The sequence below is a fragment of the Hylaeus volcanicus genome, chromosome 4, assembly GCF_026283585.1.
Source record: "Hylaeus volcanicus isolate JK05 chromosome 4, UHH_iyHylVolc1.0_haploid, whole genome shotgun sequence".
Classification (NCBI taxonomy): Eukaryota; Metazoa; Arthropoda; class Insecta; order Hymenoptera; family Colletidae; genus Hylaeus; species Hylaeus volcanicus.
The window spans coordinates 10731684-10756425 of record NC_071979.1 but is presented as its reverse complement, the minus strand read 5'-3'; the positions used below and the strand labels follow the sequence as shown (position 1 = coordinate 10756425).

The following is a 24742-nucleotide window of genomic DNA, read 5'->3' as shown; positions in this document are numbered from 1 at the left end:
CTACGAGACTGCAAGGGCTTGCGTATTGCGGTGTTGCCGTTCTCACAACAGCGTCTCTCTACACTGTTGCCATTTCACTGAAGTCGAAATCGCGCTTAGCATCCCGTATCCTTACATTTGCCAACGTCGACTCTCAGTCTCTCAGACTGAGACCAATCAGAGCGCGCGTAGTCCGTTCGAGCGGCGGCATACGGTAGCAAAGGCTACGCGCTAAGCGGCAGCGTCAATGTCCTTCGATGCATGTCGAGTCACTTGTCGCGTACAAGCGCGGCCGCCAGCGCGTAGCCTTCGTTACCGCGGCCGCTCCAACGGTCTACGCGCGCTCTGAGTGGTCGGGGTTTTCTCTTAATATCTCCTTAAGGGAGTGGACTCCGTCGCCGAAAAAATCGACGCGACATAAAAACCGAGCGGCCACTAGAAGAAGTAAATTAAGTAAAACATTTAGCCAGTAGGGGAGCTGAATGCAATTTCTGCTGTTCGAAATATGATGCTGGTAAGGTAAGGTAGGCTTTCCTTTGCTGGCCAAAGGCGGGCACTCAAAATACAGATTGGTGGGGACCTCTCGCTGCCGGCCGTAGTTGCTGCCATGATCGACAGCGAGAGGTCGTGGAATGCGGTAGCCTCCTTCTGCGATGCAGTCATATCGCAGAAGGAGGCAGACGAGCGGTATCGGGAACGCTCCGATCCCGCTCGTCAAGAGAGAAGACGGGTTAGGCGGGCCTGGAGGCGGTGTCCGGCCGTATTACCGGCCGATCCCCACACAGCTGGAGGGATCGGTACCGGGGTGCCCGGAGCCCCCTAATGGCCTGCCTGCCCGCCGGCCGCCCTGATCGAGGGCGGCCAGAATGGTGAGACGGCCCCTTGCGCGCACGTTTGTCATGAGTCACGGTCACGGTGACCCGGCGTGTCGCGCGAGGGGCCGCGGGGACCGAGACGGCTGGCGGTAGGGCGGATTGTTGTTCAGAATCGTCTCAGCTACCTCCCATTTCCGGCTCCTCCCCGACTTTTGGGACACCCTGTATAGATATATGGTCATTTGTTTTTTGTTTTAGCAATTCACACATAATTTTCTAATTGGTTGCATTAAATAACTATTCATAAAAATGATAAGTTTGAGTATTATAAAGCGTAGAATCGTATTTAATATGCAATTATGAAAAACAAAAAATAATTTAATAATAAATATGTCGGTGGCATCACCTAGCGGCTAAAGTGAAAACTATTTTTACTACAAACTTGGGCGTTTCGCTACCGATGGCGCCATTAGTATTAAAATCTGCTCACTGAGCGTCAACTTTTCTGAATGCACCTAATGATATTTGAAATAAGTTATTTCTTCGTAATCTGAGCTTTGACTTTTCTTGTCCACGATACAATACACTGTATGCACCGTCCTTCATATTGGTATATTACACACGAATGAGTTTGAGAACGTTAAAGTGGGCGGAGCCTATCACCACACCATCATTCCTAGCCAATGAAAGAACCAGTATGTATTTACAAACGTACGTCATCAAAACCTGTACTATCACTCCGGCTGCTTGTAATATGTATTTTTTTCAATCATACTTGAGATTAGTCTTCAGAGTTTGGGAAGACTGTTGTTGGTCGGAAAGGACTACTGATAGTTCCAAGTTGGACGCCGTGCGTGATACGTCGTTGATAGCGCTTCCTTTGCAAGTGACGTTCGTAGTGCCGTAGATAGGAGATCAGTACTTTTTGATTATTTGTACAATTACCTTTGATAATCAACATAAACAAAGCAACGGTGACCGGTACAGCGCTTAAGAGAATTCCGAAATGAATTTATCGTTCGCTGGTTGCGGTTTTCTTGGTATTTACCACGTTGGTGTGGCAGTGTGCTTCAAGAAATACGCTCCACACTTGCTCTTGGATAAGATTAGTGGTGCATCGGTTGGTGCTATCGCTGCCTGTTGTCTTCTTTGTGACTTGCCCCTCGGTGAGTGAACTCCTTTGTTTATATATCTGACAGATGTATAGTATCTTAAATAATTAGTTTTTTTCAATGTTGCGGTTCAATTTACGACTTTTGATACTACTCATCTCGCGTCTTGTAACCATTTCTCGCATGTTGAACAAATTGTTTCGGTGTACCAACGATGTCGCTCTGTTATTAAACTGCAAATATCTTTATTTGTTTCTTTTTGGTATCAATTGACACGATATTATAATTTAGCTTACGAAAGCAGCGGCAGCGGTACTATACTATGTAGTATACTATCATGGCAGATATAACGTTACTGTCAATTTCATTACACAAATGTATAACATTTACCGATAATATTCAATCTATAACACTTAAAGTTTTAATGTATCTTATTATTTATGTACATCAAGCTAGAAGATAAAGAACGCTAGAAGTATACATATATTATGAAACAATAGTAATGAAAACAAATTGTGGAAAACTAATGATTACAGTAGCTTATGCATGGTAAAAAGCAAATTATAGCAATATAGTGCATTGCATCAACATATTGCAACTATTAGTTTTACAGAAACTACAAATAGTAGGTCTGCAGAGTTAGTCATTGTGTAAATAAATCTTATAAGTAGGTCAGGCTTAGAATAATCAAATTGGAAGTAGTAATAACACTTATCAAATGTTTTTCTTTGTGAGTAAGGCAGGCAATAAATATATAGCACAAAGCAAGCAATTACAAAAGACTTATTGGAATGAGTAACCATGTATTGTATATCATATTTTTATTACAACAGCTTATCCATTTGTGTGATAGAAAAATGTTGATTGGTTTAATAATAAATCATACTAACTGTCTTCAATTTTTTGCTTGTTAACTGTATGAAATTGGTTGTTAAGAGATACTTGTAAAATAAACTTGTATAAGTAACATTTTATGATAATTTTTAATGTAAAAAGAATTATTGATAAGATTATGAAGAAATTAATACATGCATGAAACATTCATGATTTATTGTTAATAGATTTAATAATTTAATTATATAAAATGAATGCTAAATCTTTTGCCAAAATTAATTATTTGTATAGTTTTTGAACTTATTTGTGCCAAAACTATGTATATTTCACGTAACTAAGGAAACATGATTAGAAAATATTGGGTAAGTACGGTTCTAAAAATGACAATCAATTATGATATTGTGCATCAGCTGCTCTATTGCGTACATGATAATTTATCCATATTCATATATGTATGTACATGTATGGCCTAGTTGAATACCGCACGATTGGAATAAGGAAACTGATAATAGTTGCAATGATTAATGTACAATTACATCTAGTAATCTTTTATATAATCTATGACGCACATATTTTCATAATTAATATTTGATCATAAAAACGCACTTAAAAACGTGGTCGAAAGCGTGCAGTAAACTGCGTCGTCACATACGCGAATGTTTAACCTATGTACATACATATGTATGTATATATATAGAAAGGAAATGTCCTCATTTATAGGACAAATATTATTTACTGCACACTTGAAAACAGCGTATAAAAAAAAATGCACGACAAATATTTTCCAAGACTTTAAGAAAAACACCAGCATATGTAAATACGCAAAAAACAATTTCAAGTGTATTCTAAGCATAAACAATTATTTGTCGAAATGATGCAAGGCCACTTCTTAATCCTATCAAATGTTGACTAATCTTTATTTTCGTATTGCCAGGATACCGTATCAATTTCCAAATTAAAAACGATAAATTAAAGATTACTTTGAATTATTTTGGACATTTATTTGTAAGATGATTAAAATTATATTATGTTTAAATATGTATCAAAATAGTCGAGTAGCCCTCGGAATTTTCGAAATAACGGATCGTTCGAAATGGCTCGTTAATGACACGATAATTACTATTCTTATAAGTAAATTTTTCTGCCGAACAGGTTTTGCACGTTGGAAAAGTGAAAGGTGCTCATGCTCTGGCTTTGCTAGTAGTTAAAATTAGAAGTTGTCCACTCGTTAATGAAAATAAGTGTCCCTTTTGTGGTATATTGGAAACATGAGATAGTTTCGTTGTAACCATAAAGAAACGGTAAACTGAAGCAATACAATTAGAAAATTCCTTAAAAATTAAACAAAATTATCAATGGCTGAATAATAATTTTTCAATAAACTATTAAAATTACAATCCTTATAAAAACGTATGTAATTACATATCATGATATAATGATTAAATTTCGAGATGGTAATCCAAAGAAATGATAAAATTCCGAGATATCGAGACAAACAATAGAAATGAACATAAATTTTGTTTTTAAAGACAAAAAGCATATCCATAATGCATCCATCGGAGTTGTAATTGACAAATTCATGTGAAATTTTGTTTACAAAATCAGCTGTATATCTGTTTTGATAGGAGCATGATTGAAGTCTTTTAATCGTAAAATAAACTCTTTGTGTTCGCTTCTGGTATACCAGCATCAATAGATAAAAGCTGTTGTATCTAACGCAAACAAAGGAATGTTTGTTTTTGTAGAAAGGCAATACTGACTCGGATGATAAAAGATAAAGATGTACATACATACGTACATATAGTATGTACACACTTAAATATTAAATATATTTACGATAGAACTTTTGTGTATTTCTTCGAAATGCATTTTTTTATACGAATTATATAACCTTATATAATTCCACGGTTTAATTGTTTAATGTTATGTTTGTGGAACATTAAAATGTAGCCTCTTATGATCATATAACAAAAATTCTTCGATATGATATCAATTACAAGTACCTGTACATGAAAAAAAGATAAGATTTGTGTAATTTTTTATCAATGTCGAGTGGTGATAAGACATTTTTCAAAACATTATTGACGTTCACTTTCCTACAAATACTCATAATTATAAATAATCATGTAAAGTTTCATCTTTTCGCGAATGTCCGTGGTGTAATGAAAATGTATGTACAATAAATTTCACGCAATTATATGCAAATATATATGATAAAATTATAGTGCTTACATTCAAAAGTAAGTTTAATACAATGGGAAAATTAATAAAATGAAAATACAGTATTATATTACGTTAAATATAGCATCTTATTATGTCCACTGAATCTTTAAGGACATCTGTGCTTGTATTGTTATCTCTATCATTTCCGTATTCCACGTTCAAAACAAAATAAAAACAACCGTATAGGTTGTCTCAATTGCTTTTCTGCACGATCATAATACTAATAGTAATGTGCATTGTTACAGGAGAGATCACAAGTAATTTATTGCGTGTTGCACGCGAAGCGCGCCAACGTACTCTTGGTCCGTTTAGTCCATCTTTCAATGTACAGAAAATATTGTTGGAAAGCTTGCAGAAGGTATGAATCATTGAAAGCATTCTAAAGTAAAGAAAGGACATCAAATTATCAATTTTTTGTTACAGTTCCTTCCTAATGATGCCCACATTCGAGTGAGCGGTAAACTCCACATCTCTTTGACAAGAGTGTATGATGGAAAAAATGTAATTGTTTCGCAATTCTCTTCTAAAGAAGACTTGTTACAGGTAAGTGAATGACCAACACTTATTTAATTTATAATTATATAATTTATACAATCATTTATACTCATTTATATAATTTCATTTTTGCAGGCATTATTAGCAAGTGCATTTATTCCACTCTTTTCTGGACTTTTACCACCACGATTTCGTGGTATCAGATACATGGATGGTGGTTTTAGCGATAATCTTCCTACGCTTGACGAAAATACAATTACTGTTAGTCCTTTTTGTGGTGAAAGTGATATTTGTCCTAGAGATGAATCTTCTCAACTCTTCCATGTAAGTGATTTATCGAAAACACAATTTATAATACACATAAATTATGTATGTAAGAGATAACGAAACGTTTCTAATTTGAAGGTCAATGTTGCAAATACTAGTATAGAACTTTCAAGACAGAACATATATAGATTTGCAAGAATACTGTTTCCACCTAATCCAGAGGTAAGATTATATATTTTATTTATAGAGATAAAATATTAATAACTTATAATTGTTTGTAATATTATTAAAAATAGTACGGTTTCTAGATACTTTCAAGTATATGCAAGCAAGGGTTTGATGATGCATTAAGATTTCTTCATCGTAATAATTTACTCAACTGTACTCGATGTCTCGCCGTACAATCTACGTTTGTTGTCTCAGAAACTCTTGATGATAATATGGAATATGACCCTGAATGTTTAGAATGTAAAACACATAGACAGGTACAGATACTTTTTCTATTAATTAAAATATTATTTATATATTATATTTACACATGTGTACATATATTACAGGAAGCATTGGTATCTAAGTTACCTGAGACAGTTATGACCATTTTCCAAGATGCAATTGATTCTGCTAATAAAGGCCTTATTAATTGGTTCTTCAAACATCGAAGCGTAAAACTATTATCGTTACTTAGTTTACCGTACACGATACCAGCAGATGTAGTATATGCAACATTTACAAAGTAAGTGTTTTATCGGGTATCAGTTTTTACAGTACATTTTCCGATCATGTTATACTAATACTATCTAAACAAAATTATATGGTACTGCGTATTTAAATGTTTATGTTATGTACTTTAATTATGGTGTGATAAATTAACATGCATGAATTGTTGCTTTTTTAAAATTGCATGTAACTAATATAGCAATGAAATCGTGTTTAACATTATGCATGTCACCGTAGTTTGATTGGTAGCAAGATAGAAACTCACACCTTGGAATACAAAGTAGTTGGAAATATTCTTTGTACATCTCCGCAGATGATTTCTTATACTAAACATACGAGACATTCCCGGTAAGCATAAGCATAAGCTTTGCCTTCTTTACTTTACATTCCATTAATTTAATTAAATTTATGCACTTGTACATTTGCATGTTTGTTTAAACTTAATATAAACTAGTACAATTCTTTGTGTATATATTTCTCTTTTCTCCTCACTATGGTCACATTGACAATGATTTCGTCTCTGAAAAAAGTATTAACCTAAATTAATTTTAATTTCAGGTTTATTTTAAGTGTTCCTAAATTACGAAGAAATTTGTTAGAATTAAGAACATTCTTCTTGGATCAATTAAACATGCTATTCCCCCAAATCACTGTGTATTATCAACGAATGCCACAAACTATTAAATGCCAATTAGCTATTACAGAATATGGATCAAGTAAGTCTAATTGCTATGTAATTTGTATTAATTATAAAAATAAATATCACACCTATATACATATATGTATCTTGAACATTTTTCAGGTATATATAATATGGAAGCAGTAGACGAGACTGACAGTTTGTATAAAAATCAAAAGAATCTAAATTTAACTTTACAATACGATGAAATGTATGTAATCTTATTGATTTTAATTAATACATTTTTTAAGTAGCTAAACATTATTTATATATGTATATCAATATATTTTTCAGACAACCATGGGTGGATCATAGTAATACATCAAAATGTGTTATAAATATGTCTGAGCTTACACCTGTTGATGATACTTTTGAAAATATTCTTCAAGTACGTAGTAAAGATTATCAATTAACTTTGAAATTACAAACTGGTACTTATATTTTGTAAACAAAATTTATAGGTTACATCAGACCAAGAAGCTGTGATGTCGTACTATTATATGGATGATAATAATAAAGTACAAGTAACCGAGATATTTGATGTTACGGATTCAGAATCGCATACAATGTTATCTATAGAAGAAGTTGAAAATAATAGAAAATTACAATTCGATGAATGGGATGAACCCTCATGGTTATCTCAGCATACACTCAGTGATGGTAATTGTTTTAACCTATTAGTCATTTTATTAAATAAGAGATATGTTGTATATAATTAAGTGCTGTTAAAAATAATATATTTTGAAAATGTTGTGTTCTAGTTGTTTGCGAATCTTTATATACGGATGGAAACCAATTAAGTATGGAAAATTTATCAGATATTTCTATAGAAGATGACATTATGGGAGGCTCAAATATCTCTTCAGATCCAGAGAGCGAATGGGCAGTGAGTAAAAATCAACCAGTAGTACAAGTTTCTAATCCTCCAGATAGTCGACCAGAAGTGGATCAATCATCGTTAAATTTATAAAATAAAAAATGTTTTCACAACTATACAGACGAAAAATGTACATATATTATTGATTTATATTTTGTAACGTTATGAAGCATTTGAAACCTTCTATAGTCAATGATATCACGTTGAAGTAAGGATTATTAATGCTCAACGTTGATAATGTTTTATAAACGTTCAAATCAATATGCTATACGAAAAGATCAAAGGTATAGATGCAAGTGCACTTTCGTGATAACATATTATAATTTATAGCCTGTGTTATGCATTGACAAGTATAAGATACAGTACAAGTGACATATAACAGAAGTATCTTCAACGGAGCATACACAGTATTTTATTATTAATGAAAGTTGTTAAGAAAAGTCTAGCATTGTTATTAAATATTTGTAAGGTATGTATTGGTAGATCTCCCAAAACAGAGACTGATTGTGAAAGAAATGTATATAATGTAATAATGGAAGAAATTTGTCTCTGCTCTAATTCCACGTTGACTTATTAATAGTGAATATATCAAACAAACTGCGTTCATCAAGCGTCTTTTTATTAGGTCTTGATTTTTAGATTATGTTATTATTATATTTCTATAGGAAGAACAGGGATTAAATATTCTGTGCGAATACCTTTATAATTATATAGATCGATATCGAACTGTTTGTACGATTACATCTTGTGATAAATACTCAAGGGAATGAAGAAATTAGTTATTTAAATTAGGGTAGTCAAAATGAAATTTGTAGTTGCATACAGCTGGAACTGAATGCCAATTAACATACAAAGTTTTTATAATGTTTAATAATGACAAAACTGCTGTTGATGATGACTATCATAATTCCTAGTGATAAATTAAGTACAATTAAACAGTGGGTCATCTTTTTTGAGTCAAAAATATAGCAAATACTATTGTATGATAAGAGGCCTTTAGAATTCTACACTATATTATTTTTTCAAATGATACATACAGTAAATCATACACGATAGATATTATTTTAAAAAATTACATTTATGCGTGTATGTACTGTATGGCTTTAACATAAATGTGTAGAATAAATATAAGAGAAGCATGTTACATATTGATATTTTTTAAATGAAATTCTGTGTGTCATATACTTTTAAGTGTTATCTATTTAAGTAAAATATGATCTTCGCGATAGTTACTTTAGTCGTTAGAATTATGTTTAAACAATAACTTTATATAAAATTGAGGAATGAATTTAATTTTAACAGCAGGATTGCTTTTTAACTTGAACGATAGATTTTTAATATTTTAATTTATTCATTAAATTTTTTAATATTTTTGTATTACTCCGTTACAAAATGTTATTCATCCATAAATTTGTTTACTTTATGATATCCATATCTATGATCAACACTTTATATTTATTGTGAATGATGGAAAGTTAACCTGAAAGCTGTTTCAGTATTTGTACTTATAAAAACTACTGAAAGTAGCTACCTAAACATTTTCAACGATCAAAGTTAAAGAGTTTACCCTTCGATAAACATAGTAACGTTACGAAAAGGGTAGAGATCAATAAAAAATGGAATATTTATTACATTTTTTAATATAAAACAAATCGTATGTATAAGTTATATATACAATAATTGAAACCGCCCTCAAAGTAATATTTTGAGGCAAATTCATTTTTTTTTTTTTTTTTTTTTATAGAAATAACTTATTGCACGTATGCACAAAGTATGTATTACGCTGATTTTATAAAATATGTCGTTGTTGATAAACATTGATCGTTAGTAAATAAAAATTTCATAATTTACAATTATAACTGCATGCATAATTAAAACTCCAAATGTCACATTAACATAATATACAAACGCCTCATTACATTCCTTGTAGGCAGGCTCCAATTATTTAAATGTAATGTTGAGACATTATTAATTATTTGAACATGTTCAGGCTGGATCCTCCCCAGGGGTAGATGTAGAATTTCTTTGAGGCTCAATTTGAGTTCTGTTTTGCGCATTGCCAGCTGCAACAGCTACTTTATGTTGCGCAGCCAAACACTGTAATTGCTGGAGCTGTACAGGTTTCACGAGAGTCCTCTGTAACTACATAATAAGTTTTATTTATAAAATCAACTTAACTTCGGCTACAGCATAATCAAAATCAATACATTCACTTATAGTCAACAGTAATTTTGAATACATACTTGTTGCTGCGATAATGTTGCCACTCCAAGGCTTTGAGTTTGTTGACTGCACTGCCCTGTAGAAGCTCTAGCATGCAAGGATTTTGTCAATAAAGTTTGTTTATTTGCAGGTACTACTTGGGAAGAAGGTGTCGTCTGAGACGCCATAAGCACTGGTTTCGTTGCTGCTATAAAACAGAATTTTCTTTTTATTTCCTTTATTTGTGAAAAACAAATTTGATTTTTTCTCTGTGTCACAGAAACAATGCGTACTGTACACTTTTTGTATACGTGTATATTCTGGCATGATATTTATGGTAACTTACCCATTATAGGAGTTAACACTTGTTTGTTACCAGATAGTATCAATTGACTTGCTGTTACCGTTTTAGCCACAGTCACTAACTGATTTGGCAATACAGTTGACTTAACTTGATTCGGTTGTACTTGACGAGTCATATGATTAAGTCGTGGCCTTTGAGATCCAACAAGTTGAATTGCTTGTCCACTCTGAAAGACATATTCGTCTTATCCGGGAGATCTCGATAACCGTGAATTATACAGTGCCAATTTATATTTTTCTGAATGCATATAAATACCTGTGAGAGTGTGACAGAATTACTGCTACGTATATTTTGTTGCGATAATCCTTTAACACTAGAAGGTATTATCTGGGCTGAAACATTATATTCGTGTAAATATTTTGAACTATTTTATATTATATAATTATTTATTTCGTATAAACGTAATATTTACTTATCTTTTTAGATTAAAAAATAATTTATTAAATAAAATACCTTGACCTAAAACGAATATTGAAAACAATATACTGTAAATAATTCTTACCAATAGGTAGTGATAAATGAGTATTGGCAGGATTAGCTATTACTACCGTTGGTGTACTCCCAGCAATGGCGGTGGTAACAACTGTAGTAGCTACCATCTAAAAAGAGGTGGCATTATTTAATCGTCTGTTATGTTTTATTTTGTCATATTGTTCAGAATGTGCAAATGTGTGAAATTCAAAAAAAAACTAACACTAGAAACCGTGGTGCAAGTATTGGTTGCAGATGATATAGGCAGGGAAACAATGACTCCTGTAGGTGTAACAGAACCCGTCGTCGCTGACACGTTTAGCGACATCGTAATAGGTTGTGATAATCCGGGAAATGATACCTGTCGTACAACGAATAGTACAGTAGTATTTCATCTTCTACGCCATATGTAGAAATAAGCAGCTCTCCACAACCTGAACATTTTGAAGACCGTTGATAGAATTTGGCAGACTAGTAAGATTTACACCCTGCAGATTTACATTCGTAGATGGTGGAGTGGTCATTGGATTTGTGGACTGATTGTTTTGACTGGAAGAAGCAGTTAATCTTTCAAGTAGAGAAGAACCAGAATTGATACCAGGTATTGGGTTATCCGCAGACGGCGTCCCTATTCAGATGACACAAAATATCTTAATGATGTTATTCGAATTATATCTATACAAATGAATTTTATACATTTTTGTACATTATACCTGCTAATAAAGCTGAAAGTCCTGGCATTGATAATCCTAACGTAGAAGTAGGATCTTGTACACGTGCCAACCTTACAGCTGTTGCTTTCACCGGCTGTTGCTTGCAACCCAATTGTCCTGTTAAAGCTGAACTTAAACTCACCCTTACCTGAAACATATACGTGCTTGAGTTTTACGATAATTTAAAAATGTGAAAACAACGAGTTTAATTTATTTACTTGGCCGGTGGTGTTAGGGACATTAATAACATTTCCATGACTAAGAACTCTAGATGGGATGGAAGCATTCAAAGAGATCCTTCGTGGTTGAACTTTTTGCTGAGTTAAATTGGCAGGACTACTATTTAATAAACTAAGAATCGCAGCATTGTTTGACTTGTTTGTAGTCTGTGCATTATTGTTCATAGCAGCAGCCGCTGCATTAGCTGCAAAAGTATTTAATAAATTGTTCATAATGTGATACACGTTTGCGTTACATTTGACATCAATGCCATTACGAACCTGCAGCTTGTTGTTGAAATTGTTGAGCAGAATTCATAAGGGATGTTACAAGAGCAGTTATCGCTGGATTAGTGGAGTGCTTTTTAAATGGTACTTCATTTTGGCTTTGACTAACGGATTCCGTAACACAATTTTGTGTTCCAGCTTGCAACTGAGCTTGCTACATGGAAAAATAGTATCAAATAATGTTTAAGCATAAAAATAAATGTGTATGCGTATGCCTACCAGGACTGGAACATTTGTAGATACAGGGTTGTTAATACTATTAGTTGACTTTTGTTGGAAAACTAAGATTCCGGATCCATTACAAGAGTTACCATCGCTTACTGACATTGCAGAATTGTCAATTTGTACAGAGGTAGAAGCATTTGATCCACCATTGGTCAAGGATTGCCCTGGACTCATCGATATAGCATCACTTTGGGCAATAACTTGTGGCATATTTGTTGGATCTACACATGTCAGATTGTTTTGTGCAGAAGTAGTAGCTTCTGTCATAGCTTTCATCGAAGCTACCTGACCAGCTAACGTGTTTAACTGACCTTGAGCTCGCGATAAGATCTAAAGAAATAATGATCAAAACGGTTGTAATTATAATAAAACATTTCACAGACACTTTTTAATGTACCTGCTGTGCAACATGTTGAGATTGAGCTTGCTGTAATTGCTGAGCAACTAACTGCGCTGCTTTTGCTTGTTGCGCCTATAACAGTATACTTATTTGAAAATGCATGAAAGAATTATGATTTTTAAAATGCAATTCTTAGAGAGAGCACATACCTGTTGATGTGCTCGCTGCATACCAGGCGTACATGTTACACGAGGGACCTGCCCTGGTACAACATGTTTTATCCGAACATTCTTTCTACCCTCTTCTGTGAAAATTTCTGTAAACTGTTGGATGTAGTGATTTGCCAAAACTCTTGTACCTAACGTAAATCTATACACAAAATTTAATGGGAGTAAAGTGAAAGGCCGGTTTAAGGAAATTGAAATAATTGAATTCAACGATACATACCGACATGCCGATCCGTTCTTCTCTCCTTCACGATGATTCTTGTCCATATAAAGCTCTCCCAGGTACTCAGAATTAGAAGGTCTTTGCAGAATTGAGAGCTTTATGTGATCTATCTCACCTTGACTTCCACCAGTTTCTAATATATATTCCTCTATAACTTGTGGCAAACAGTCTTTTGTTTCTCGCGGGCGCTCGTATGCTTTTGCAAATCTATTTAATATGTAGAATATATTGTATCATTGATATATTATGACATATACATAATATAATATATAACACACCTTAAAACATCGATGGGTGTATTTGGTGGAAGTAAAGGAGGGTTTGTAAGTGAAGGCGGTGGACAGGCAGTGGTTGTGACTACTCCTCTTTTAGCTCTTAATTTCTGCATTAAATCTTGTATTGTTAGTCCTTCTGGTTGTGCTAGTTGCTCCAATTTTCTTTTCCGATTTACTGTAACCTGTAACAAACAGAACAATACGTTTTCAAATTTTACAATAAATAACTTTGCATTTTGAATAGATTTAGCACATGTGAAATTAAATATGATACTTGAAACAAATTAATTTTGTAAAGATTAAAACGGTAAAAAGTACCTGAGAAAACTTTTTGGCTTGTCGCATAAGTTGATGATCGGTAAGCAAAGATTTAGACTGTCGTAGCCTTGTTGTAGCTAGACTAGGTATAGGATTTGGATCCAGACACAGAGGACCTTGGGTAGCTGCAATTAAATGTGATTCTAACATTAAACGTTCTTCGTGACTCCAATCTCCATCGCTAGTTAAAGTTGATACGTCCGAGAGTACACTCTAAAAATGTTAGAAGTCGAGTTATTTAAATTCAACCAGCTCTTCTTAGTTTACTTATATTATTCGTTGTACTCTTTACCTGTGTTGTAGGCTTAAGAAGCACATGATGAACTTCAGCTTTAGTATGAGGAAATGCTTTTCGGTAATCTCGAACTTCAGCTATTATACAGCCATCGTAAAATAAGTGAGAATGACTGGTTTCTAGTTGCTCTGCCAACATTGCAGGCAACTGACCATTGTCTATACATGAAAGCAATTCACCCTGTTCGTAACCCATCAGTTGTGTTTCAGCTAATATTGTATTTTTATCATATAGATTTCCCTTATCACTGTTAAATTAAGATTATATAGTGGCAATTATACGTTTATAAAACATACAAAATTGTAAATTACTCACCTATTTCTTACAGCTAATGAGTATCCTTTATTACCAGCATAGAGATTAACAATTAATGTGTGCAAACCCTCCCTTTGCACCAACCTTCCCAGAAGATCACATTCATTTTCAAGGTTGTTCTGTGCATTTCAATAAATAAACATTTTATTATCAAATTAGTTTTTCTGTATAAAATATTTCTAAGGATGCATTAATTGTCTGAGAAATGCATACCAAGACTGAATCAGGAGTTGCATGAGGAACTTTAGTAAGTTCTTCAAAATATAATCTAGTTAGTTTGGACTGTATGCTATGTTTAGAATGACTTTGCTCCTTTTTTTGAGTAGATGACTTATCAGTTGTAAAGTTCAAAGAATTCTGTCCTTGAACATTCTTCCAACACTTAGATACTTGATTAATCATATCCTATGTAAAAAATGTAATTATAAGGAACAACAAACACAATTTTATCAAGCTTACTTGTATAACTAATTTTGAATAGTACCTGAGCTTGCCGACACGCATCTTCCAAACCACAGGCTGTACCAATCATTTTAGTTTCTGATTACTAATACCATTTAATGTCATATCTGATACAATAATAAGTCTTCACGGTCTGAAATAATTTATCAAGTTTCAATATTTAAACCAATTAACACAATGTAAATCTATACATATACCAGATATCAAACCTACCACATATAACACAAAATTATATTAATTGCTCATGCTCACAGAAATTTGTAATGTTGAAAAAAGCTATTTACTAAATAAAAACATGTAATAAAAGTGAGAAATATCATTTATTTGGAAGATATGTGACAAACGTTAATGTTACATATCTTATAAACAACAAGTTTATGTAAATATTGTTTATTGATGAGTCTAGTAGGCTTCTTATCTCATCTATAAAATATTGTAACAAATATTTTAAATATGAATTGTTTAAATAAAAAACTACCAATGGATGGAAAGTTATATAAATAATCTAAATTTATTCAAAACAGGGAGCTATGTACAATATACAAATAAATGTACGAGAATATGTCTTAACCACAGCGTGAATCTACCGAATGTCAAAACAACCACGCTATATGAGAGGTTATGTAAATGTTTTAGAATTATCACTGCTTGTACCTTCGTATTTCCTATAAAATGTAAACAATGAACTATTTACCTCCAAAGGATCCAAAAAGTGATCTAATAGTAAACATTGGGCACAGGATGTGACTCAAGTCAATTTCCTTATCATAACCTCACACCAATTTATAAATAATACACGAATTTACAGATAATAAGAATACTTGTCAATGAGTCCTAATATTCAACAAAAATTATTTGGTGTCAAATAAATAATATTTACAAGTTAGAAACGTCATTTTAAGACACAATGTAACCTATTATACAAACACCACACAAGCATAGACTGGAAAACTGACCACATTTCTCTCTATAGCAAGATATTCAATTCACATTTCATAAACTCTCTTAGTTTGGACCAACTAAGGGCGAGTTTAGTGTTTCATATTACACGTTGATTTCCCTTTAAACAAAACACGGATACATTATAAAACTTATTTATAGAAAAGTAAAGTAATATAAATATATAATGTAACCAACTTTTCAAGATGATTTTATAAAAAAAACGAATCTCAAAGAATTGCATTACATAGTCGATTTATATCTCATGAAAACTAAGATTGTTTTTTCATTGAAAATAACATTATTCCTATATCATCGCGATATATTATATTTTTGATTTGAGTATTATCAAGTGAAAGTGAATTTCGATAGGTGGTGATATTGCATTTCTTTCTTCTTTCTTTCTTTCTTTCTTAATTCAAAGTGCATGGAATGATATTGCATTAGGGTTACGTTTCCATTACGCCGGTAGGATTCCGTTCTTTGAATTAATAGTTTATGTTCAAGACTATGATAATGCAAGACTAAGTTCAAGTCGTAGACATTTTGTATCGAACGTCGATTCTTGACTGTTCTTGACGAAGAGACGCAATCTGTGGCTTTGGTAATGTATACGGTGATCTGTCAAACTGAATAATATTTTGAAATTTTATGAGAAATGTATGGAATTAAAGCTGATTTAAGAAAGCAAATTTTGCTTCCAAGTACCCACGAATATTTATACTTTTAAGTAAGTATCAATATTTTCATTAGCATTATTTGTCAAACGGAAGAAAATCGAGAACATTTGTCGGTACTCTATAACATGGTACTTTCTTCGATTTGTAAATACAATTGGTATTGTAAATTGTATGTTTTGCACTTTGTTTGGAGACAATGTAGAAACTCTCTTAAAGCGAACAATTGCATGATTAGTAATTCATTTCTTCTAAGAGATATTTTCTGAGTCCATAAAGTAATTATGAAGTTTGTTTGACAATTTGATGGCGTCAGTGTCGCTTCACAATTACTAATTAATAGAAAGCAATAAATGCAATAAATAAATGACTAAACCTGTGTGAATACACGCGTTATATATATATATATGTATACATACCTTTATGTCGTGGTCGTTTTTTTTTTATTGGAAAAATATGGGAGTGTATGTATGTATGTATCAAATTTAAACAATTTTCTGTTAATTATGTATATATTTAAATATCGATTATTACATTAAATTTTCGTAAATTTCTTTTGAATGATTGTCTATTTGTATCGCAATATAATTAGAGGTTAGTAACAGAAATCTGTAAAACAAATAGCATTTGCACGTACGTGTGCAACATACGCCCCAACATACGTCCCAACATATACCTAATAATTGATTAGTTCGTAGTTAAAACGAATTTTATATTAATCGTAAATTGTAAGTTTATCGTAACGTAGTTTGAATATCCCGCCATTTAAAGCGTAGTTGGTACATGCGACTGAAGAGGGTACATGACCATTATCGACATCGCAAAATTCCTATCTATATAAGCCTGCTAGTGATTTACATCAGTTTTAACGAAGATTCAGAAAGTGTATCTTTGTCCATGACTAGCAATAAACAGGAGAATTATCGCAAACCGCCCTCGGTTTTATAGGCAACATTTGCAACGCGAAATATATTATTACGCGTACTGTGATAAGACTTTGTGTCTTCGTTAAATGATCATAATTCGTAGTACTTGTTATAAGTGTTAAATCTTTTATTCTGTTGTTTTAAGTTATTAATGACTTTCGAAATTTAATATACAATCAAGAATAATGGGTGTTGGCCTCAAACCATTAGAATTTACGGATTGCTTAACCGATAGCCCCTATTTTCGAGAAAATCTTCATTATCATGAACGTGAATTGGAGAAGACCAGCCAACAAATTAAACGGCTCATCAAAGAGGTCAAAGATCTTTTGCTAGCTGCCAAAAGTAAGTTTATTATTTTCCGTATGCTATAAGATTATGTATGTCTGTGTAACAGCTGCTGTCATATTCTGTTTTACCTCAATATTATTTAACGAAAATTTGATTTATTTGTAACTCTACGAATATTAACAAAATTAACATTTTTATTTAACCACATATTGTCACTAACCTCTTTTTTCGCAAAACTTAGATCTCACGTGTCTAATTATACTTTCAATCCATATCAAGTGTGCGCACTAATTGTTAGCATAATTTCATATTGTTATTGGGATTTGCTTCCTTAGCGAGTAAAAAATGATGTTGCTTTTCTTATCAGTTTTTTTTTCTTTTTTTTTTGTAATGCAAATATATTAATTTTATTTATTATTTCAATTCAGGATCATAAGGAATAACATTTGATTTTGTATGATCTAAATACAGGCAAAATTTAATATGTGATTTGCGACTGCTCTATATATATTTCTTATATTTTACGTAATAGTTATCTGATCAAAGTCATAAATGTGCGAGATGTAGATAACATTGTTATCAAAATTATCTGTGATTATAGAATTAACAATTCTTTTTAGATTTGTCCAGAGCACAGAGAGCATTTTCTAAAACATTGCAGAACTTTAGCTTTGAATGCATTGGGGAAACTCAAACTGAAGACGAAACTCACATATCACAAAGCCTAAAGGAATTTGGTAAACTTATTGCAACAATAGAGGATGAAAGGGATCGCATGGTATGCAATGTTTTTAGTATATACACAAATAGTTGAACCTTTGTTCAAAGAGATCATTCTAAAATAAAAATCCTTTGCAATAGAATATCCAAGATTGTGTTACTGCAATTGAATTTCATAATATATTTATTGTAACAGCAATAAGACAAAGTGATTTATTAAAGTACTCATAACAAAATAACAAAAGTATTCTTGCATTCCTACAAGTTACTTTAAATTTTATCCTATTAGTATCATAACTATTTCTTTAAAAAGAATGTTAAACTGTTATTATAAAAACTTTGTTCTTATAGAAGGAGCTCTACCAGGTTATTTAATGGTATATTTTTTGCGTCATATTTTCAAACAAAATTTTGAGCATTATTTTGCATATTTATTTAGATTATACTGTCTCCATCTTTTTTATAATGTACATATTTTCTTATGTTTCTGAATGCACACAAATACTTATTATTTCTCAATTAAATAATTATTATCCTTTCTTTTTCAATAATGGAGATCCAAAATATTATATCATTGCATGTAATTGTCAACACATTATAGCAAACTTTTTATAAAATATTTAAACATTTTTGGCATATTAAACCGAAAATTGATTAGACCCTAGCGTTATTGTTATAACATACTTTTAATAACAAATTAGATACTTGCTCATCTACAATTTCTTTGGTAAGCTACATGTTTAAATATATGTTATGGAACATAAGTCTCTTTTAAAATAGTGAAATGAAAGCTGTTATCTGCTTGTTTTATTATAGCAGTTCAGTGCATGTGTGTGGACATAAGTCACATACATATATCTTCATTTATAAATAAGGAATGCATTTTAGTTATGTCATTAATTTTATAATTTTTGTTTTAACACTTAATATTTCAAATTGTTTATGATGTACTAACTTGTTTTATAATCTTTACAAAAATATACACTAAATAATTAAAATCAAAGTATATACAGTTTGTCTCGAAGACCAAGGCAGAAGATTGTCTACTTTAGTGTCTAGCGCTTAAGTAGTTATGATAAGCTTATTAATAAATGTATGCCACATATTATCTGGTGAAATTTACCAGAGATGGTTCACTTAAAATTTGTTTAGATAATGTTGTTCTATTTTACAAGGATCTTGATTACCATCTTAGATTAGATATGTAGACAACTTTTATTTATTGTACATATTTATTTAGTAATTTGAATTAATGTCTTACTTATTTTTCATTAGAGATTTAATCAGCCACATGTATGAAATGTGTGATTGTACATATGTACACATCATTCTTATATATAATAATATACTCTCATTTGTATGTATTCACTTTAACATTTAAAACAGAATCACTTATCAGTTAATAAATTTATATCTTAGTATTTATACACATTTTGGCTAATTTGGTAAATTTTACTTCTAGCTTGAACGTGCTTATGATCAAATTATACTTCCCTTGGAAAATTTTAGGAAGGAACATATCGGAGAGGTTAAGGTAATTTAATATATTTTTTTTATACATAGCATGTAAAATCATATAATTATAATTCTATAAATTATGCTTATAGGACGGGAAAAAAAAGTTTGAGAAACAAACTATTAAATTTTGTCAAAGCCAAGAACGTTACTTAAATCTATCTACTAAAAAACAAGACAATGTTCTTCAAGAGGTACGAGTATTACTTAGATACGATAAAACTAAAGCATTTATGTTGTTTGGATTGGTCACATATAAAATTTATTATGCTTAGGCTGATGCAACATTGGAAATGGCTGAAAGACATTTTTGCCAAGCCAGTTTAGAATATGTATTCTTACTTCAAGAAGTTCAAGAACGGAAAAAATTTGAATTTGTTGAAACTGTAAGTTCTTTTTGCTTATAAATAATCTGTTACAGACTACAAATAATATACAATTTTTTCAGCTACTAGGCTTCATGTTTGGCTGGCTAACGTTTTACCATCAAGGTCATGAAGTTGCAAAGGATTTTAAACCTTACATGACTGAATTGCAATTAAAAATACAGAAGGTTGGTTTTTTTATTGCTACATATTCAATTGCTTAAAAATACATGAAAGGAGCATTAGTATTACAGAGGCACGATTTTAATACTTATTACTTACAATAGCACTATTCAGATGATAAAATGATTGCTTTGTGCATCATAACCTTGATTTACAAAAATATATGAAGCATTTTATGTATTGTTGTTTCACATTCTAACTTTTGTAGTTTTTACCTAATAATAATTATAGTAATTATTAAGAGAATTGATATTATATCAACGTCAGAAGAATGTGATGCAGCATACTCCAACTATTTTTGAAAACATAACTTGGGTATTTTTAAAGTTTTGTATGGCACTTGAAAGTACTTTTTATGTTAGTAATTTTACATTTTCATAATAAAATTAGCTGTTAATGTTCAACTACTTGTAGAAATCCTTAGCTGTAACTTCTTACTAAATTATTGTGTGGTGCAAATATTATTAGGATAACAGCATGATAAATAGCTTACTAATTTTTAATTTTGTGTGTGTGTGTGTTTTACAAGACTAGAGAAAATTTCGTTGCTACCCGGGATAAAACACAATCACTTAAGAATAAAATGATGGATATGAAAAAGGTATGTAGCACATTTTTTCTAATACAATTATTACTTATATTTATTATGATATATGGAAGTTAATTATGTATTATAAAAATACTAGTAATATTTGCATTTTATAGTCTGCTGTGGAAACTGGCGTTAACAAAATATACACCCGTGAGGGATACCTATTTCTAATGGAAAAGAGTATGTGTACAAGTTTTGATATAGTAGAAGTTTATGATCAGCTTTATCATGATTATATTATGACGTAAATACTGTTTAATTTTGTAGAAGCATTTGGCACAACATGGACAAAACAGTATTGTACATATCAAAAAGACAAAAAAGAATTCACGATGATACCTTACAATCAGCTTACAGGAAAATTTGTGAGTATAATTAATACAATTTGTAAAGTGTATTTTCTATATTAAATAATTTATTTGTATTGTATCGTAACAGAGTAGCAAAGAAATTTTGACACTGGCATCTTGTGTACGTCGTACGTCGGATACAATCGAAAAGCGGTTCTGCTTTGACATCACGACTGTTGATAAGTAAGCTGATTCAGATTACTTTGTTATATGATCATCTTGCACACTTTTAACAGTAAAATCTGGAATACGATAGTTTAAATAATTTATCTAACCAGATTCTATGTTTTATGTTTAAATGTCTATTCTTCAAAGTTTGATACGTTTTGCATTCTTGGGAGCATAAGGTAGGTGATAGACAACCTACTTTCGTCAGTATTTATATATTTTTATAGATTTAAACTTATAAATAAAATAAAATTACACATTCCTTGAAGAAACTATCTGGAAATTGTGGAAATCCACTGAAAAATGGTCTATTGTATAACAGTAATTTTGTAAGAAATGTTTTACACGTAATCTATCTTTATTGGTTATACTTTATAGCTTCTTCTTTTCATTTTTTCAGGCCTAATGTAATATATACGTTTCAAGCACTTTCCGAAGAAGACAGGAGGTTATGGTTAGATGCCATGGATGGTAAAGAACCTGTATGTGCTTTAGTCTTAATGTTTTCATTTGAAACTATAAATAAGAACAAATTATATATGTAGAACTATTTAATTTCAGAATTACCCTGCAGTAGGCGTATCAACAAAATCCGAAGAAACTGTCTTAAATGACACAGGATTTATGTTTGTGTCAAAATGTATTGCAGCGCTTGAAAAAAGAGGTGAGATACGCGTAGTCATGTTGTATGTGCGAATGTATCAGACTGTAAAATAATTCTATCATGATATATCATTTTTTTAGGTCTTGAAGAGCAAGGCCTGTACAGAGTAGTTGGTGTCGCATCGAAAGTAAATAAACTTTTGGCAATGGGTTTAGATAGGAGGAAATTAGAAAAATTTAATATGGATGAATGGGAAAGTAAAACTATTACTAGTGCACTGAAAACCTATCTGAGGACATTATCTGAACCGTTAATGACTTTCCGATACTACAATAGTTTTATTTCAGCTGCGAGTGCGTATAGGTATTCTTTATAATATTGTTTTATTTGAAATCTCCAGATTAAAACTGTTATTTTTATTTGGTGTTACGTATATCAATTATTACATGTTACGAAAATATTATTATTTTTATTATTACTTTTAATAGAACAAGAAATGAAAGAAGCACGAATAAATGACATTCACAGTCTCGTTTACCGATTACCGAAAGCAAATTACGATATGTTAATCCTTCTTATTAGACATCTCTGTCGGTAAGGATACGTATTGTATTATATTTATAACAAATGGTGGTGTAAAGTATATTTAAGAAAACTGTAATATGTAAATATAATTAAATTATGTTTACAGTGTGGCGAAGAAAAGTGATAAAAATTTAATGACTGTTGGCAACTTGGCCGTATGTTTTGGTCCGTCTTTATTACGACCAGAGGAAGAAACAGTAGCCTCTATAATGGACATTAAGTTCTATAACATTGTAGTTGAAATTTTAATTGAAAATTGCGACAGAATAGTTGCTGGCCCACCACAAGATATGCGGTCAACGCAAATTCCACAAACTACTGCTCCTTCCAAATCACAACGTGTCGTTGTAGATGATGGTTCAACGTCCTCTGGAAATGGCACTTCGTTTGTAAGACATCCAATGCACACTACTGTATCTTCGCCACATGCACATGTAAGTTTACATGTTTACTTTAGTGGTTATACGATACAATAATCATAACTTATTTTCCTAGCTCGTTACAAGATCATATTATGACGGTCCATTATCGGTTGTTACTAAGTCGTCCTCTGTTGATGACCTAAAGAATGGAGACTTCGAAGAAACCGAACACACAAGCCATAGAATGCCAATATATTTAGACAATCGAAGCGCACGTATTAAATTGAATAACACGATTGTTACGTATCATTCGCCGGATAAAGGTTATTCTAATTCTTTTTGAAAATACATTCTATTTATATGCATGTTTTATCGTTTAGTAAATGTTAATATTATATGAAATTCAGTATCAACGAGTGGTAACACGAGTAGTTCAAATGAATCAATTGCATCTGACCCACACTCATTTACTGACTTGCCAGTGAAACAAAAACGTGGTTCTATGATGCCTCTACATTATCCATCGAGTTACGCTCAGCGAAGTAATCCATCAGTATCTGTGTAAGTTCTTAATTGTTATTGATTTCTTAAACCAAATCATAACTTATTTCTTTTGTTTTACATGGGTTCAATGTGAATATATTTTTTCTGTAGAGTTAATACGTCACCTAGTAGTGGACGTTCAAGTCCTGGGCAAGTACCTGGTATTTGGTAAATGCATACGTTTTATTAATTGTATAGATGTATATTGTGACTTGCTTTTTTATAGATTATTATTGTGATATTGATAGTATCAATGAACAGTCATATTTCTTTTAGGAGAGTTCGTACTTTATATGCTTGTATGGCAGAATGTGATGGCGAATTATCATTTGAGCCAAATCAAATTATTACAAATGGTATGAAAAAATGTGTAACATATGGATATAAATAGAAATTGCGCTAAAAATTAATTTTTAATTACAGTAAAGGCCTCTTTGGAGCCAGGATGGTTAGAAGGTACGTTAAATGGCAAGACAGGACTGGTCCCAAAGAACTATGTTGAACAATTACCTTGAATTTGGAAAAACCAAAGAGTGCCTACATTGTTTTTACATTCCATAATTGTAGTTTTTTTTAGCACTATTGCCTACTGAAGCATATATTCGTGAATATTACGATGACATGTGAAACGCAATGCTTTTCTATTTAAATTCCTTTGGGTACAATTTACATAGTCAATTATATATACATTCGTATATACACCTTTTATTTATTAGGAGCCTCTTTGCTCAAGAAGGTCTATATTGTATATAATCAATTGTAGAAAAATTTATATATACATATAAAAGCATATAACGTTAATATATTACACGATATTTAAATATATTTGTACTGAAAGATATTGCTCCAGTATGTAGTTTGTAGGAGATCTCATAGGCAATAATCATTTGTTTATATTGCAATAATATATACTATACAATATAAGAATGTGATACGGAATAAATAAATACCAAATATAATCAGAATTTTTAATAGTTAAATGCTATAC

General features: G+C 31.6%; 3 protein-coding genes across 10 annotated transcripts; 2 read left to right on the top strand and 1 right to left on the bottom strand.

The window, feature by feature from the left end:
- Positions 1 to 1612: 1612 nt before the first annotated feature.
- LOC128875254 (1-acylglycerol-3-phosphate O-acyltransferase Pnpla3-like) lies at positions 1613 to 9482 on the top strand. 2 transcript variants are annotated; one of them, XM_054120676.1, is made up of 13 exons: positions 1793 to 1960; positions 5209 to 5321; positions 5387 to 5506; positions 5594 to 5782; positions 5864 to 5947; positions 6034 to 6210; positions 6283 to 6458; positions 6680 to 6790; positions 7001 to 7158; positions 7245 to 7332; positions 7416 to 7509; positions 7583 to 7781; positions 7883 to 9482. In XM_054120676.1, exons 1-13 carry the CDS (start codon positions 1801 to 1803, stop codon positions 8089 to 8091), a joined length of 1878 nt encoding a protein of 625 aa, XP_053976651.1. In that variant the 5' UTR covers positions 1793 to 1800; the 3' UTR covers positions 8092 to 9482. The 2 variants fall into 2 exon arrangements, with proteins under 2 accessions (XP_053976652.1, XP_053976651.1); XM_054120677.1 differs by lacking the exon at positions 6680 to 6790 and having other exon boundaries at positions 1613 to 1960.
- Positions 9483 to 9622: 140 nt separating this feature from the next.
- Positions 9623 to 15894, bottom strand: LOC128875250 (transcription factor SPT20 homolog). 3 transcript variants are annotated; one of them, XM_054120669.1, is made up of 21 exons: positions 15629 to 15894; positions 14957 to 15067; positions 14686 to 14877; positions 14473 to 14591; positions 14155 to 14404; positions 13863 to 14075; positions 13548 to 13726; positions 13267 to 13476; positions 13029 to 13188; positions 12877 to 12951; positions 12474 to 12809; positions 12249 to 12408; positions 11967 to 12172; positions 11749 to 11896; positions 11470 to 11663; positions 11259 to 11396; positions 11067 to 11163; positions 10820 to 10896; positions 10547 to 10730; positions 10242 to 10408; positions 9623 to 10140 (listed from the first exon to the last, which is right to left on the bottom strand). In XM_054120669.1, exons 2-21 carry the CDS (start codon positions 15002 to 15004, stop codon positions 9985 to 9987), a joined length of 3309 nt encoding a protein of 1102 aa, XP_053976644.1. In that variant the 5' UTR covers positions 15005 to 15067; positions 15629 to 15894; the 3' UTR covers positions 9623 to 9984. The 3 variants fall into 3 exon arrangements, 2 of the variants coding, with proteins under 2 accessions (XP_053976644.1, XP_053976645.1); XM_054120670.1 differs by having other exon boundaries at positions 10242 to 10405; XR_008456771.1 differs by lacking the exon at positions 9623 to 10140 and having other exon boundaries at positions 10264 to 10405; positions 10547 to 10896.
- A 550-nt stretch (positions 15895 to 16444) lies between these two features.
- On the top strand, positions 16445 to 24713 carry LOC128874698 (rho GTPase-activating protein Graf-like). 5 transcript variants are annotated; one of them, XM_054119664.1, is made up of 21 exons: positions 16445 to 16603; positions 17658 to 17821; positions 18388 to 18545; positions 19950 to 20021; positions 20095 to 20196; positions 20278 to 20388; positions 20451 to 20555; positions 21080 to 21151; positions 21256 to 21322; positions 21410 to 21507; positions 21581 to 21675; positions 22061 to 22142; positions 22222 to 22324; positions 22405 to 22617; positions 22753 to 22858; positions 22956 to 23283; positions 23345 to 23534; positions 23619 to 23772; positions 23866 to 23922; positions 24031 to 24110; positions 24178 to 24713. In XM_054119664.1, the coding sequence occupies exons 2-21, from the start codon at positions 17662 to 17664 to the stop codon at positions 24267 to 24269; spliced, it is 2445 nt and encodes an 814-aa protein (XP_053975639.1). In that variant the 5' UTR covers positions 16445 to 16603; positions 17658 to 17661; the 3' UTR covers positions 24270 to 24713. The 5 variants fall into 5 exon arrangements, with proteins under 5 accessions (XP_053975639.1, XP_053975638.1, XP_053975640.1 ...); XM_054119663.1 differs by having other exon boundaries at positions 16446 to 16603; positions 17622 to 17821; XM_054119665.1 differs by lacking the exon at positions 16445 to 16603 and having other exon boundaries at positions 16630 to 17821; positions 23866 to 23904.
- The last annotated feature ends 29 nt before the right edge of the window (positions 24714 to 24742 follow it).